General features: G+C 51.7%; 2 protein-coding genes across 3 annotated transcripts in view; one reads left to right on the top strand and one right to left on the bottom strand.

Moving 5' to 3' along the window:
- Positions 1 to 14,590, bottom strand: part of CPAMD8 (C3 and PZP like alpha-2-macroglobulin domain containing 8) — a 1,947,746-nt gene that overhangs the window by 1,257,881 nt on the left and 675,275 nt on the right. For both annotated transcript variants that reach the window (XM_069649211.1, XM_069649210.1), the window contains exon 19: positions 7,517 to 7,579. In XM_069649211.1, coding sequence (XP_069505312.1) covers positions 7,517 to 7,579 — 63 coding nt within the window. The remainder of the gene's footprint in view (positions 1 to 7,516; positions 7,580 to 14,590) is intronic.
- Positions 1 to 14,590, top strand: part of LOC138571718 (uncharacterized) — a 662,275-nt gene that overhangs the window by 578,845 nt on the left and 68,840 nt on the right. The gene's annotated exons all lie outside the window — the stretch shown is intronic.

The raw sequence follows: 14,590 nt of genomic DNA on the forward strand, positions 1-14,590 counted from the left end.
ATCAGTATCAGTTTCGTTTCTGATCTGTCTTTCTTAGTAGTAACCAATCACTGGTCTCTGGGTCATACTGCCCCCAGCCAATGACTGCCCTCTCCCTAAGCCCCGCCTCTGGCAGCCATCTTCAGATTTGGTAGCACGTAAAGTGGCAGTATGACCAAGTGAAGAGCCGCAGAGGGGTAGGCGGGAGGGTTCGCATGTGAATCCATGCCAGACCCATGCTGGAGAACAACAGTTACAGGTAAGTAACTTGTTCCTTCTCCAGCATGGGTCTGGCATGGATTCACATGCTCATGAATAAGAGAATACATAGCAGTACACACATGCACAACCACGGGAGGTGGCAACAGGCTCAACATTAAGCAATACAAAAACTCAACATTAAGCATCTTTTACCTCCTCACCAGGCTCACCTTAGGCGAACAGGTTGCTCAGCACTGCTTGGCCGACCCTGGACTCCTCCCTGGAATCTCGATCGACGCAGTAGAATCTTGTGAAGGTGTGCGTCGACCTCCACGTCGCAGCCCTGCAGATGTCCAGCAGGGGCACATCAGACAGGAACGCCGTGGTAGCAGCGATCGCTCTGGTCGAATGGGCTCTCGGACGGCCGGGCAGCGGTCGGTTTGCCAACCGGTGACAGTGCATGATGCAGCCGGAGAGCCATCTGGAAATGGAAGTTTTCGAGAGAGCCTTCACTTGATTCACAGTCCCAAAGTTCACAAACAGCTGTGACGTCTTCCGAAAACTCTTCGTGCGGTCCACGTAGAACTTCAGCGCTCTAGCTACATCCAGCGAGTGCAAAGTCCTCTCGGCCGGCGACGAAGCGACGGGAAGAAAACTGGCAACATCAAGGGCTCGTTGAGGTGGAAGTCCGACGGCACCTTGAACATAAAGGAGGGGTGCATCCTCAGCACCACCCTCGTGTCATGAAAAGTCAAGATAGGGCCTGGATCTCTCCCACTCGTCGTGCGGAGGTGATGGCCACAAGGAAAGCTGTCTTCCCTGACACGAACTTCAGAGGCGCCAAATGCATAGGCTCGAATGGGGCCCCCATGAGCCTGGTCAGCACCACATTAAGCTCCCACGCCGGGGCAGGAGTCTTCACCGGTGGGAATGATCGGAATAGTCCCTTCATGAATTCTTTCACCAGGCGATGAAACCACAAAGACGCCCGTCCCGTAGTCCTGGTATATCGGGAGATTGCAGCCAGATGTATTTTGATGGAGGCGTGAGCCAGTCCAGCTTTGGTCAGCGACAGTAGGTATGGCAGTACTTGAGGGGCCATAGTCCGCAGATGGTTAATCTTCTGTGCACGGCACCAGACAGAGAACCTCTTCCATTTATGTCCATAGCACTTGAGAGTTGAGGACGCCCTGGCCTTTGCATGAACCTCTCTGCAGTCGGCTGGGATGTCGTACCCTACAAACTCTAGTGCTGCAGGAGCCAGGCCTGCAAGTTCAGCGACTCCGGGTTGTGGTGAAGAATGGCGCCTCCTTCTCTGGAGAGAAGGTCTGCGTCCGGCGGCAGCTTGACTGGTGTGGACATTGACAAGTCCAGAAGGTCCGGGAACCAGATCTGTCTCGGCCACACCAGTGCGACGAGGATCATCCTGCTCCGGGACCTCTTGAGCTGGTTGAAGAGCCGGAGCAGCAACGGCAGCAGAGGGAACGCATAAAGAAATAGGCCGTCCCAGGGGAACGAGAAAGCATCGCCCATGCTCCTCGGCTGGGGGAACCTGCTGGCAAACCTCCGGCACTTGGAATTCGTCGCCGTCGCGAAGAGATCGATTTGGGGTTTACCCCATCGTCGGAAGAGTCGATCCACTTGATCCTGGCGTAGTTCCCACTCGTGGCACAAGCGCAGCTCCCTGCTGAGTGAGTAGGCGATCGTGTTTTTTATTCCTGCCAGATGAAGAGGCACCAGAAACATCCGTTGGGCGACGGCCCAATGCCACAGATCCTGGGCTTCCTTGGATAGGGCCGGGGACCTGGTTCCGCCCTGCTTCCGGATGTAGAACATCGTGGTGGTGTTGTCGGTGAAGATCCTCACCACTTTGCCCTTGAGGGATGGAAGAAAGGACCTGAGGGCCAAGAACACTGCGCGGAGCTCCAAAATGTTGATGTGGAGTGACTTCTCCTCTGGGAGCCAAAGGCCTCTCGCGTGAAGATCTCCGGAGTGCGCTCCCCAACCTTCCAGGGAAGCGTCCGTCGTCACAGTCACCTGGTGAGCTGGGATCTGAAAGTCCGTGCCTGCCGACAGATGGAAGCGGGTACCCCACCACCGGATCGCCTGACGGAACGTCTCGTTGAGAGGGATCCTGTCCTCGAAGCTGCCCGTCGACTGAACCCAGCGGGCGTCGAGAAACTCTTGTAAGGGGCGCATCCGAAGCCTGCAAAGGCGCACCAGATAAATGCAGGAGGACATCATCCCGAGGAGGGACTTGATAGATCTTACCCTGGCCATGTCTGTGGCCAGCAGACGCTGCACCTTGCCCAGAATGGTCCTGGTCCTTTCCTCTGACGGCGAGGCCAGCCGCGCCACTATGTCGAGCTTGGCTCCCAGAAACAGGGCGACTTGCGACGGAACCAGGTGGGATTTTGGAAAGTTGATGGAGAATCCCAGGTCCGTGAGCAGCTGGACAGTCTTTGCAGTGTGCTCCACGGCGAGCTCCCTCGTCCTTGCCCGGATGAGCCAGTCGTCCAGGTAGGGGTAGACGTGGATCCCCTGTAGGCGCAGCCGCGCTGCCACCGGTGCGAGGCACTTGGTGAACACCCTGGGTGCCGACGTCAATCCGAACGGGAGGGCCTTGAACTGGTAGTGCTGCCCTTGGACCACGAACCTGAGGAACTTTCAGTGTCTTTTTAGAATGGGGATGTGGAAGTACGCATCCTCCAAGTCCAAGGACGATTGGAAATCGCCCTCCTCCAGCTGTCCCAGCACGTGCTGGAGGGTGACCATACGGAACTTCTGTGCCTTGATGTACTTGTTCAGTCGTCGTAGGCCGAGGATGGGGCGCCATCCTCCTGGCTTCTTTTTTTACGAGGAAGTACCTTGAGTAAACTCCGGAGCCCCAAAGCCTCTTTGGGACGAGCTCGATGGCACCCTTCTTGAGCATTGCCCTTACTTCCAACAGTGGTTGAGGGACATGATTTTCCTTCCTGGCCACGGGTGGAACGCGAGGGCACTTCTTCTGAAACTCGATGGCGTGCCCTTGGGCCAGGGCATCCAGCACCCAACGGTCGGTGGAGATGGACTCTCACACGCTGACGAACCTCGCCACCCGGTCTCCCACCGGGGTGCTTCGGCAGGAGCCCGACCCCACGGTCGGTTCAATCTTGTTTGGAGGCCGCCTTGCCTCCTTGACCTCCCTGTCGACGACGACGGGCACCCCCTGACTTGCCGCGTCCCCTGTATGCTTCCTGGGACGAAGATCTTGCCGCTTGGCGGTACGTGGAGGAGCCACTGCCGGATCCCTTGGAGGCACCTTGTCTGCCTCCGGAGCTCCGAAAGGACGGCTGTCGTTGTTGGAGCACTCCCAGTGCCCGGGCAGTCTCTGTGTCTGTCTTGATGGCCTGAATGGACTCATCAACCGCCTTCCCAAACAGGGTTGTTCCCGTCGAAGGGCATGTCCAAAACCTTGGTTTGTACGTCCTGGTGGAAATCTGTGGCCTTGAGCCATCCTCGTCGTCTCAAGCAAACGCTGTTGCCCAACTGACGGAAACCGGTGTTGGCGATGACCGTTGCCACCGTGATGGCGTGGTCCGAAGCAATCTCACCCTCTTGTAGGATTTCAAAGGCCTCAGCCCTTTTGGCGTCCGGAAGGAAGTCTAACAGAGGGGCGATTTTGAACCACAACTCCCTGTCGTAGCAGGCTACGATAGCCAGGGCATTGGCCACCTTGATAGTCGTCGCTGCGGATGAGATGATCCGTCGTCCCATCGTGTCCAACTTCCTGCCCTCGCCGTCCGGCGGGGAAGTTGATGTCGAGGCCGATGCCCCCCCAGCTTTCTTCCTTGCCGCCGCCGAGACGACCGAATCCGGGGTAGGTTGTGCCCGAAGGCACAAGGGGGCATCGTCGGGGACCCGGTACTTCTTCTCATACCGGTCCCTCTTTGCCGGCGCCGTGGCAGGGTTCTTGAGGAGGGCGAGCCCCTCATCCCAGATGTCATCAAGAAGCGGTACGGCGAGGACCGTCTTCCTTTTAGCCTTGCGCCGTTGGTAAAGGAACCCTTCCTTCTTCTCTTCTGGGCATAGCTGGAAAAGCTTGGATGCCCTCGAAATCATGGCATGAAAGGATCCAATCTCGTCGGGCGGGGACGCCCGAGCAGGGGGTGACGGGGGACACGTCCCATCGTCGCCTCCGTCGTCATCTGTACCTGTCGTAGCCGTGTCCGTGCTGTATCATCCCCTTGGGTATTAGACCGGGGGGAAGGCAGAGCAGGCCGCAGAGGTGGGAGAGGTGGCGTAGGATGCGTCCTTCTCCTCTTATGCAGTGGACTTTCCGAAGGTCCTGGCTCCGGTTCCCCTGTCGGGTCTGGCTCAGGTACCTCCGTCAGGGGAAGGGGCAACCTCGTCCTTATCTCCGAGCATAAGGACTGAATCGCTGACAAAATGGCCACCGAAGTATCCTGCGAAGCCGGAAACGACGGGCACGAAGGCTCTTGAGGAGCCTTGTCGGCGACACAGTCGCTCTCGTCGTCGCCCTTCTCGGGATCCCTCCCGATGGGCTGGGCCTCTTCCACAACTTCGATGAACTCTTCTTCAGAGGTTGTGTCCGTATCCACAATGGCCACCAGCCCCTCCCCCACCTTTTCCAACAAGGACTTCGTGGGGGTCTTCTCAATGGGCCTGAAAGACGACTCCCTCTGAGGTGGCAGGGAGACTCTGGGTCCTGAGGGCGCCTCCACTGGTGTAGCCTCCACAGGCTGAGCCAGGGCCGCGGCGACATCCTCAATAGAGGTCTTAGCAGGGTGAATTACGGCCATCGTCACCTTCTGGACGTCTGGGGCCTTCACCTTGGGGGGAGGGTCTGAGCCTCGCTCCCCCTCTGCCGGAATCTTTGAGATCGACCGGGGCCTCTCCAGAAGCTTCGCCGGGTTCTCGGACTTCCTCTTACCCGAGCCAGAGCGTTGGCTCGTGGTTGATGGCGCCGGGGAGGATGCGCCCTGCCTGGCAGCCAAGGAGCCCGACCGCTTGGCGCTCCCGGTGCCCGCGGACTCGCGGTGCTTAGCCTTTTGTTGGGCCCCCGTCGCCGGGGCGCCCTCACAGGACTTAGAAGACTGCTCTGACTTCTTTTTCTTCTTCTCGCCTGACGGGCTCTTCCCTTCCAGCCAGTTGGCAAGACGGAGGTGGCGATCCTTCATGGTCCGCCCCGACAAGTTTTCCACAAAACGCACAGTCCTTCTCTGTGTGCGTCTTGTCCTCATGGAGACAGTAGAGGCATAACAAATGCTTGTCCTCCTTGAAAACATTCTGAAGCTGGCATCCAGGGCAAGTCCTGAACAGCTTCCCGGGCGTCGAGCTTCCTGGGCCATGTCCGGGGTAGGCCTCGGAACTTCTGGAATCCTCCAAAAGCGTAACTCGACGAAATCTTCACCCTTGAGGGGCGTAGAAAACTCCGAAACGGATCCCCGTTGATCGGATGTAGAAACGGTGGAGCTTGAGGCTCTATTTAACCGAAAAATGAGACAAATCTCCTGAAAAAGCACGAAAACGCAGCAAAAGCTCGAGAGCTACAGCACGAGGACTCCCAACACTTGAACGTGCGGTAAGAATCTGAGGATGGCTGCCAGAGGCGGGGCTTAGGGAGAGGGCAGTCATTGGCTGGGGGCAGTATGACCCAGAGAACAGTGATTGGTTACTACTAAGAAAGACAGATCAGAAACGAAACTGATACTGATTTGTTTCTATACCGAGGATTCCCGGCCTGACGACGGGGAATATTAATGAGCATGTGAATCCATGCCAGACCCCATGCTGGAGAATGAAACATAATACACAACATTCATTTTCAAAATGTTTTACTTAAACATAATACAGAAGAGAAGCTCTTTTATTTGGCAAATATATTTAACAACACATATTATTAAGCGGTTTCAGATGTAGTGATAGTTTCCTTTTATTAGTAAAATCTTCAAGGATATCTGTGCGTTGGGGCAAGTGCACAGTCATCCTTACCCTGACACCCAGCCCTTTCTTCTAAAGCTCTGATGGTCCCAAACTCATCAAGGTTGTACCCAGAAGATCCATGCACTACCCAGACACCCACACTTATTCACAGAAGTCACAGCCTCTTTAACCTCACATCCAACTAAAAAAGATGTCTGAATGGGTATATTTGCTTCATGGTTACAAGTACATTAATGTTAGGGTGAGTGTTGTGAAAAATGAAATAAGCACCGAGTCCAGTTTGCATTAGACATTACTGATTCAAGCATGCACCTCTTTTTCACAGATATATTTTCCAAGTATAAAGATCTGTGGTCATTCTTATGATCCCAAAAATGTTTGATTTAATGCAAAGCAACCAGGAAGAATCATTGGTGCTATTTGTCTCCGTCCCCTTTCTCATAGGGATATTTCAAAAGAGTACAATAGGAGTGTACCAGACTGTTCATCCTGGGATGATAACCTCCTAGCAGAAAATAATGTTGATGCTTGTTCTAGATTTTGTGCTTTTCTCTGTAAGATAAGTGTAGTGATCTTATTATGAATACAATATATACTAGTGTTGATCATTAGAAAGTAACATTGTGAAATCTTGAAAAGAACCCTAGCATCCTCAGCAGAGCCTATCAGCATCTCACACATCTTCCCACTCCGTGTGTTGGTGGCATTCCTGAGGACATCAGGCAATGTAAGTCTTCAAATACCAGGCGGTCCCCGACCTCAGGGGATGCCTCTGTAGCTGAGTACTAGATCCTTAGAGTGTCCAACACGCTGGTTAAAGCAAGTTAGTAATATTTTGCATGTGGGGAATCATTCTAGAATGCGGCGGATATCCTGAACATTGCGCAAAAACATTTGACGTGGCTCTCTACCGCATCCACCTCAATCAGAATGTGGCACCGAGTGCATTTACATCAGTTGGTCATTTTGTTTCCTGGAAGGGGTGGAACAGTAGGGTTGAGGAGTGAAGGGAAGGGGTATTGGAGGAATTTGTGGGAGGCACAGGGGGTGTTTTCAAGCAAATGAGGTTTGTGAACATCAAGAGTGGGGGTTTTCTTTAACAGTGGTGAGGGTACAACAGAAATGACAAAAAGGGGGCCACTTTTAGCCACACTTATCTTTCGTTTTTACGGTGCACATTACAACAAGGTTAACATTTATCTAAGCAAGCAAAGAAAGTCAGTCAAAGAAAAGGTCTTTAAGACAAATTAAAAAAAATATATATTACATAGACCAGAGACAAGTGAAAAGAACAATCATAACAAAGTTGAGAACTCATTGCCTACGGTATTGAAATAATATGAACACTAAATGTGAGGTTAAGGCCAGTGGCACCTTTTACAACAAATACCTGACATTGAGGCAGTGCCAAATCCAGGTTTCAGGGAAGAATGTTCTTTTCCTCTTTTCTGCTCTGTAAAGAGAAATAAATACAAAGTAGTAACTATTCATTTCACGCAGCTCTCACTTATGTGCTCGGACACTGTTTACACTCACTCTTTCCCTCAGTCCGCGGTAAACTGGTACCTAGTTGATACATTGGAAGGTAAGGCTATAGCAGATGGGCTCCATACAAGTAGCAGTAACATAATATACACCAACATGCTGAGGAGCCTATCATTCCAAAGAGAGCACACCCACTATCTCTTTGGCACACTACAGCAACCCAGCCATGTTGTCAGAATGATCCACACACCATAAACCCTTCACCCCTGTGTAGGCCTGGGAATGGAGGGTATTATTGGCCGTGAGTATTCCAGCAGAGAAAACACAACTACGTTCTGTGAGAAAAGTACCTGACAGTGATGGCAAGTATGCGATAGTCTCACTCTGCCTTCCTGTTTCTTTCTCTTCTTGAAATGCCCACTTCCATTCACATATAACAGAGATGGATTAATTGCTCAACGTAACAATCTTTCTATGGATTCTTCTACCGCAGATTACTCATCTGATAGATATTCTCATCCAGCTCTGCTGCTTCTGAAAAACATAGACAGGGGCCGTAGTGGACCTCGATTCGGCCGTCGATCCGACTTGCTTGGTGCTCGATCGTCAGCTCCGAATGTGACATCAGGCATCGTACATATACGCGTCACTACACCCCATACCTCAGTTCCCCCTTTTTTCCCTGTGCAAGAACTCCGCAGAGGAAACGATGGGATACAAGGCTAATCGGCCTACAAAAACTTGAAAAGGGGAAACATACCAGAAATGAAAAAGCTTTTTTAGAATCAATGGAACCGTTTTGTTTTTTTTTCAAAACAAACGACTAGCCAGATAGGAGTGGTTGCATCAGAGTCATCTCTGGCCGTCTCCTAGCTTAGATAGGTGCGCCAGGCCATAAGAACTTTCTGAGCCAGGATGAACGGGAGGGGCGATTAGGAATCTGCGGGAGAGGAATCCATAGAATCATTACGCTGAGTAATTTCACCTTCAATGGATTGCTTTTCTTCCGCAGATTCCTCATCTGAAAGACTCCCCAAGCAGTTGAGATGACAGAGGTGGGAAGAAAGTTTTACGGTAGCAGATTTTGCAGCACTGCCCTGCCAAAAAGTGTGTCAGCCCCACCGGTAAAATCCAGACAATAATGTCTAGTAAATGTGTGCAAGGATGACCAAGTGGCCACACGACAAATGTCCCTAATAGGGACTCCCCTCTGTAAGGCTGTAGAGGTCGATACTCCTCTATTCCAGTGTGCCCTGAAGGAAAATCTTTGCCTGCAGATTGGTAGCAGACTGCGCTGCACAGGATGTTTCACTGCAACAGAGTCTGCTTAGTTACAGGCATGACAAAGAATGCGCCATGAACAGCTGGTCAGATTTCCAGAACTCAGAAGACCTAGCGACATAAAACCTCAAGGCTCTTTTGGGGTCTAAACGATGGAATCGATGGACGGTAGAAAACTGGTAGGTCTATGGCCTGAGAAAGGTGAAATTCAGATACCACTTTAGGAAGAAAACCAGGGGCCTCATTATGACCCTCATTATGACCCTGGCGGTAGCCGCACCGGTAAAAACGGCACAGCTGCCGCCGGTGTCGTGGCAATGGGGAATTACTGGGGCATTACAGCCCCGGCGGTTCCAGTAATTCACCAGGCGGTAGAAAAAATTACTTCTCATTCCCATTGAGTCCCAGAGGACTCAATGGGAATGGTGAGGATGGTAGCACCGGCGTGCTACATTCAAAGTCTGCGGGCGGGTGCCGTTTCTGCCCGCCAGGTCAGACCTGGCCGGCGGGAGGTCACCTGCAGCAGAACTTGGAGTATGCCGGTCCGGTAACAACAGTGCCGGTAGCTTACTGACACCTTTTTTACCCGACCGGCATACTCGTAATAAGGCCCCATGTCTTACTTTAAGGGAAACCTTTTTCACAAGGCCTGAAGTTCGCTAGCTCTCCTGGCTGAAGTAATCGCAACCAGAAAGTCTGTCTTCAAGATTAGCAGCCGTGATTAACAGGAATGCAAGGGCTCAAACGGGGCCGCCATCAAGAACGTTAGACCCAGATTCAAATCCCAGTCTGGGACAACAAAGGGAGTTGTCAAAAAACCTATTTACAAGGCCCTTCAGGAATTGTGCCATAACGAGGATCATGAAGAAGGAACCTTGATACGGGGACCTTTTAAACACAGACCTGAAGGCCTGCTGAGGCTCATGACACAAAGAACTCCATCACTGTACCAGTTGGGCAAGAGATGGGGCCTATCTCGCGTTCCGTGCACCACGCTTCCAATCTTCTACACCTACATGCGTACACGGACCTGGTAGACGGTCTGCGTGCAGCCAACAACATCTCAAGTACTCAGAGAGGTCCCAGTCATCATACCTCAATCTCTCAAGAGCCACGCAAGAAAGTTCAGGGACTCTGGGTTTGGCTGAAGTACCCGACCTTCAGACTGTGTTAGGAGTGACGGGTGCCGAGGCAACCGATGAGGTGGACAGATGGTCAGATCCAAGAGGTCAGAGTACAAAGTTCTCCTCGCCCAGTCCGGGGCAATCAAGATCATGGTTGCCGGAAACCTCTTCAACATCCTGAGAACCCATGGGATGACGGGAACCCGGGGGAAAGGTGCAGTGGAGAGAGAAGGTCCAATCCACCAGAAACGCTCCCCCAAGTGCGCCTTTCGCTGGGAATTTCGTCAAGCAAAACTGCATTTTCTGTTTGACTTCATGGCAAACAGATCCACAGATAGGGTACCCCAGCAAGAGAAGACCTCCTCTAGCACTTCCTGGCACACCTCCTGTTCGTGTTAGACTGTGCTCCGCTTGCTCAGAGCATCCACCAAGCCGTTCTCTGTCCCCGCCAGATGAACTGCCGAGATATGGTTATCCAGCAACGAGAACGACAACTTCATCGCCTCTCTGCAGAAGGGAAGAGAGTGCACGCCACACTGCTTGTTTAGGTAGTGCATGGCCACTGTGTTGTTCGTCAGAATCAGGACATGCTTCTCCTTGAGAGACGGGGCAAAAGCTTTCTGGGCTAACCTGATGGCTCGCAAATCCAGCCTGTTGAGGTGCCACCTGGCTTCCGTCGCTGACCAAAGGCTGCTCACCGGCAAGTCTTTGCAGTGAGCACCCCAAACATTCATAGACGCATCTGTGACCACTCTGGCCTGAGGCTGGAAGGGCTACCCCGCCATGAGACTGCTGTTGACGGTCCAGCAGGTGAGGTCATTGACCACTGACCTGACACGCTTAGGGGATCCATGAGGCCTCAGAGGTACTGAGACCACTGACTTCTGAGGAGGCACTGAAGGTATGTCATGCGCAGCCTGGCCTCTGGCATTAGAAAATTACAAGAGGCCATGAGACCTAAGAGGCGGAGGAAGGAAGCTGCTGGTAATGTGGCCTGGTTCCAAAATAATTCCACCATCTGTGTTATACTGATGGCTCTCTCCTTGGGAGGGAAAGCCTTCCTTATCCCAGTGTCTAGAACTGCTCTGATGAACTGGAGCCTTTGGACTGGTGTAACTCGTGACTTCTTTAAATGCAGGGAGAAGCCCAGCTTGTGCAGTAGTAGGCAGGTGTCCTCTAGATGAGACAAAACCTGTCCCGCTGACTTCCCTCAGATCAGCTGATTGTCCAAGTACGGGAGTAGATGAACACCAGATCTCCTGAAGTGAGCTGCGACTGCCGCCATAAGCTTGGTGAAGACCCTTGGTGTGGAGGTCAACCCGAAGGGAAGCACCTTGAACTGATAGTGCTTGTCCCTATGATGAAACTCAGGAACCTCCTGTGCTTTTGATGTATCGGCACATGGAAATAAGTATCCTCCACATCTATTGACACCAGCCAGTCCTGAAGTTGGAGAGCGTGGAGACTTTCTCTCAGCGTCACCATCCTGAATTTGTCCTTCCTCAGGAACTTGTTCAAGGCTCTGAGGTCCAGAATGGGACACAGACCTCCTCCATTCTTGGGTACTAGGAAATAACAGCAATACCAACCCGATCCTCTCTGCTCGGAAGGTACCTCTTCTATGGCACCCTTCAACAACAGAGCTCTCAGTTCTTCCTGGAGGTCCTGTCCCGGTTGGATTGGGGGCGGTGGGGGTCTGTCCAGAAGTTTTCTTAAAAACTGCAGACAATAACCCCACCAAATGAACTGTAGAGCTGAGGCATCAGAGGTAATTTCCTGCCACTGGGGCCAATGCTCTGCTCAGTGTCCACCAACCGGTAAGTTGTGGGAGGGGAAATCAAAGCGGCTTAGAGGGCGGAGCCGCCCCCACCGATGCCGCTGTTTGCTGGCCTCTCGAAGCACATCTGCCCCTTTCGGGGCACGAGAAACGCATCTGCCCCTGCCTGGCTTGTGAGAGCTGTGCCTTTCTGCCGTAAGGTACAGCCTCTGCCTCGAGAGGCAAAGGTGACAGCAGGATTGGCCGGCTGCACACTAAGGCCTAGCGATTTTGTGGCTAATTTTGACTCTAAACTTTTCCAAACAGTCATCAGCCTTCTGGCGAAAAGGAATTCTCCTTCAAAAGACATGTCCAGAAGTCTATTCTGAACATTCAAAGAGAAGCCAGAAGTTTTAAGATACGCTTGTCTCCTCAAGACTATCGCCGATCCAATCCAACGGCCCACGCAGTCAGCCGCGTCCATGCCCATTTGCAGTGACTACCTGGAGCCACTTCCTTCTCAACTTCCACCAGCTGTAAAAATCCATCCCGCATTACACCTTCCGGGGCGTACTCAGCCGCATGCTCCACAGCTTTTCATAAGCTAAAGGAGTTTTTTGAGAATCCGCAGGCTACATTGGTGGCTTTCAGCACTTTGCTGCCAGAAGTAAAAACCTTCTTGGCCATTGCGTTCAACCTTTTACCTTCCCAATCTGGGGGCAGATTAGAAGTAGACGCCGCAGGTCTGAAGGATATTGTGGCTGCCTGTACCACAAGCTTTTCTGCAGAAGGGTGAGAAGTCAGAAATGATGGGTCTCCTCTCGCTGGCCTGTACTTCCCCATATTGTTAGCGCTGACAGGGGGAATGGAACAAGGATGCTTCTAAAGGGAGGCTAGGGGATCAGCAATTACCAAATTGAGAGGCATGTTGTATTCAGTCACAGTACCTTCGTCCAGTATGTCCGATAGTTCGGAGTAGGCACTGACGCTGACTTAAGACCTAGGGTGACTACCACCCTTTACACTAGAGCCCTGAACTTAGAGGGAGTATGAGCGTAGGGCTGGCCCTGTTGGAGCTCTAGATCTGGAGATGTGTCTAGGCTACTAGCTTGATGTAGCCCATAGGCCAGAGACAACAGGACAGTCTGATCATCTAAATAATCGAGGCGGTCGGCCCAAAGCAAGTCATGCAGCCCGCTCGCGCAGGGACGTACAGTGCATTTTGGTGCACAGCGCACATCCCTTCATGTCATGATACTTATCCAAGCAGTAAAAGATCATTTATTTACTTAGAAGTATGATCTGCAATACGCCCCACCGGCCTCATATACATATACAACATTCCCAGTAGCATCGCATGATGCTACACATCTCCCTTTATTCCAAAAAAGAAAGGAAAGAAGAAATAAAGAAAGTCAAAATGAAATGAACAAATGCTGGAGCATTATCAAACAAAATCAACCACATTAAACTGAAGTAACTATCCGGAAAACTTAAATTGAAACTGGGTGTCTGAGATAATTCACTGAAAGGAAAATAACTAAAAGTCATGAATACTGAGTGACACATCGTAAAATCCCATCTGTATACAAAGGTAAAATTCAGGCTTTTTATTCCACATAATCTTTTAAATAGGATGGTCTCCCACACTGTTAGGGAGAATTCTCTGTTTAGGCTGAATTTCCCTACCTAGTGAGTCCCCCAGCAGCTTTGCTGGATTTCTGGGGTTTCTTTTTTTTTTCTCCTGCCAAGAGTGAGACTCTTTTACCCTCACTCTTGGACATGTTGAAGTGTGTTTTCTTGGTTAAACCTTGTGTTGAATGGGCTATGGGGTCTTTTACTCCATAGGGCCTCATGTATTTTTGTGATGTGGGTTACACAGCACCCTCTGTGCCGTGACCCAGGGGTGTCCTAGGGACTCCCCAACATAGACTCCATACCCTGGGACTGACTACTGTCTCCCAGGGCATGTAAAGTCACCAAAGACTTTGCTAGTCTTGAATCCTGAACAGAACCAGTACAAACCATCGTATTGTGGACGTACTGGCTGGGGCAATTCGATTGCCCCAGGGTCTGTTAGTCGAGGGGGCACGTCTCCGTCCCCCCTGATCGAGTTTTGGCTGGTGGCAGTGGAAACTACGTTTTATATTCAACCGCGAATATTTTCCTATGGGATTTCCCATTGTTTTAGGCTAACACATTTAATTATTTATTTACGGTAGCCTTAAACATACCGCCGGTTTATATATTTATTATTATAACTCCGGTTGGGACTTTTTGCCAAAACTTGATTCTAAAATGGCGTTGGCGTTCGCCTCTGTAACTCTGACCCAAAGTGGAGCCCTTTGTTCCACTTTTGGCGGGCTTCTCCACAGAAGCCCTCCAAAGTGGTGCCACTCTGTCTGGGGTACTTAGGAGGGGTGGAGGGGGATTTAGGCACCCTGGACTGAGTTACCTTGGTAACTCAAGTCGCACTCCGTCCTGATTGGCCCAAGTGGTGAGCCGGCCGGCTCACCACTTAGCATGTTTGAGTGACAGCTAGGCTGGGTGAATGGGGGTTTGCTGCATAAAAGCAGGGCTTTGGGGACTGGAACTTTAGAAGTCGCCACAGGACCAAGAATCCGACGAGGGAAGAGCTGAGCCGACCTGCTTCGACGACACCACCCGGTGGAGCCCTGCTGAACCGTCTCACCACTTTTCCCGACGACCGAGGAGAACTCTTAACGGAGTGGCTCCTTCCCTTGACTGGTGGGGACAACCAGTTTTCGCCTTCTTTTCGCTTCTCGAGGTATCGCGTGGCCGCCTTGCCAGTGCCAAG

This window comes from Ambystoma mexicanum, chromosome 1p, assembly GCF_040938575.1.
Source record: "Ambystoma mexicanum isolate Mex_15411 chromosome 1p, UKY_AmexF1_1, whole genome shotgun sequence".
NCBI lineage: Eukaryota > Metazoa > Chordata > Amphibia > Caudata > Ambystomatidae > Ambystoma > Ambystoma mexicanum.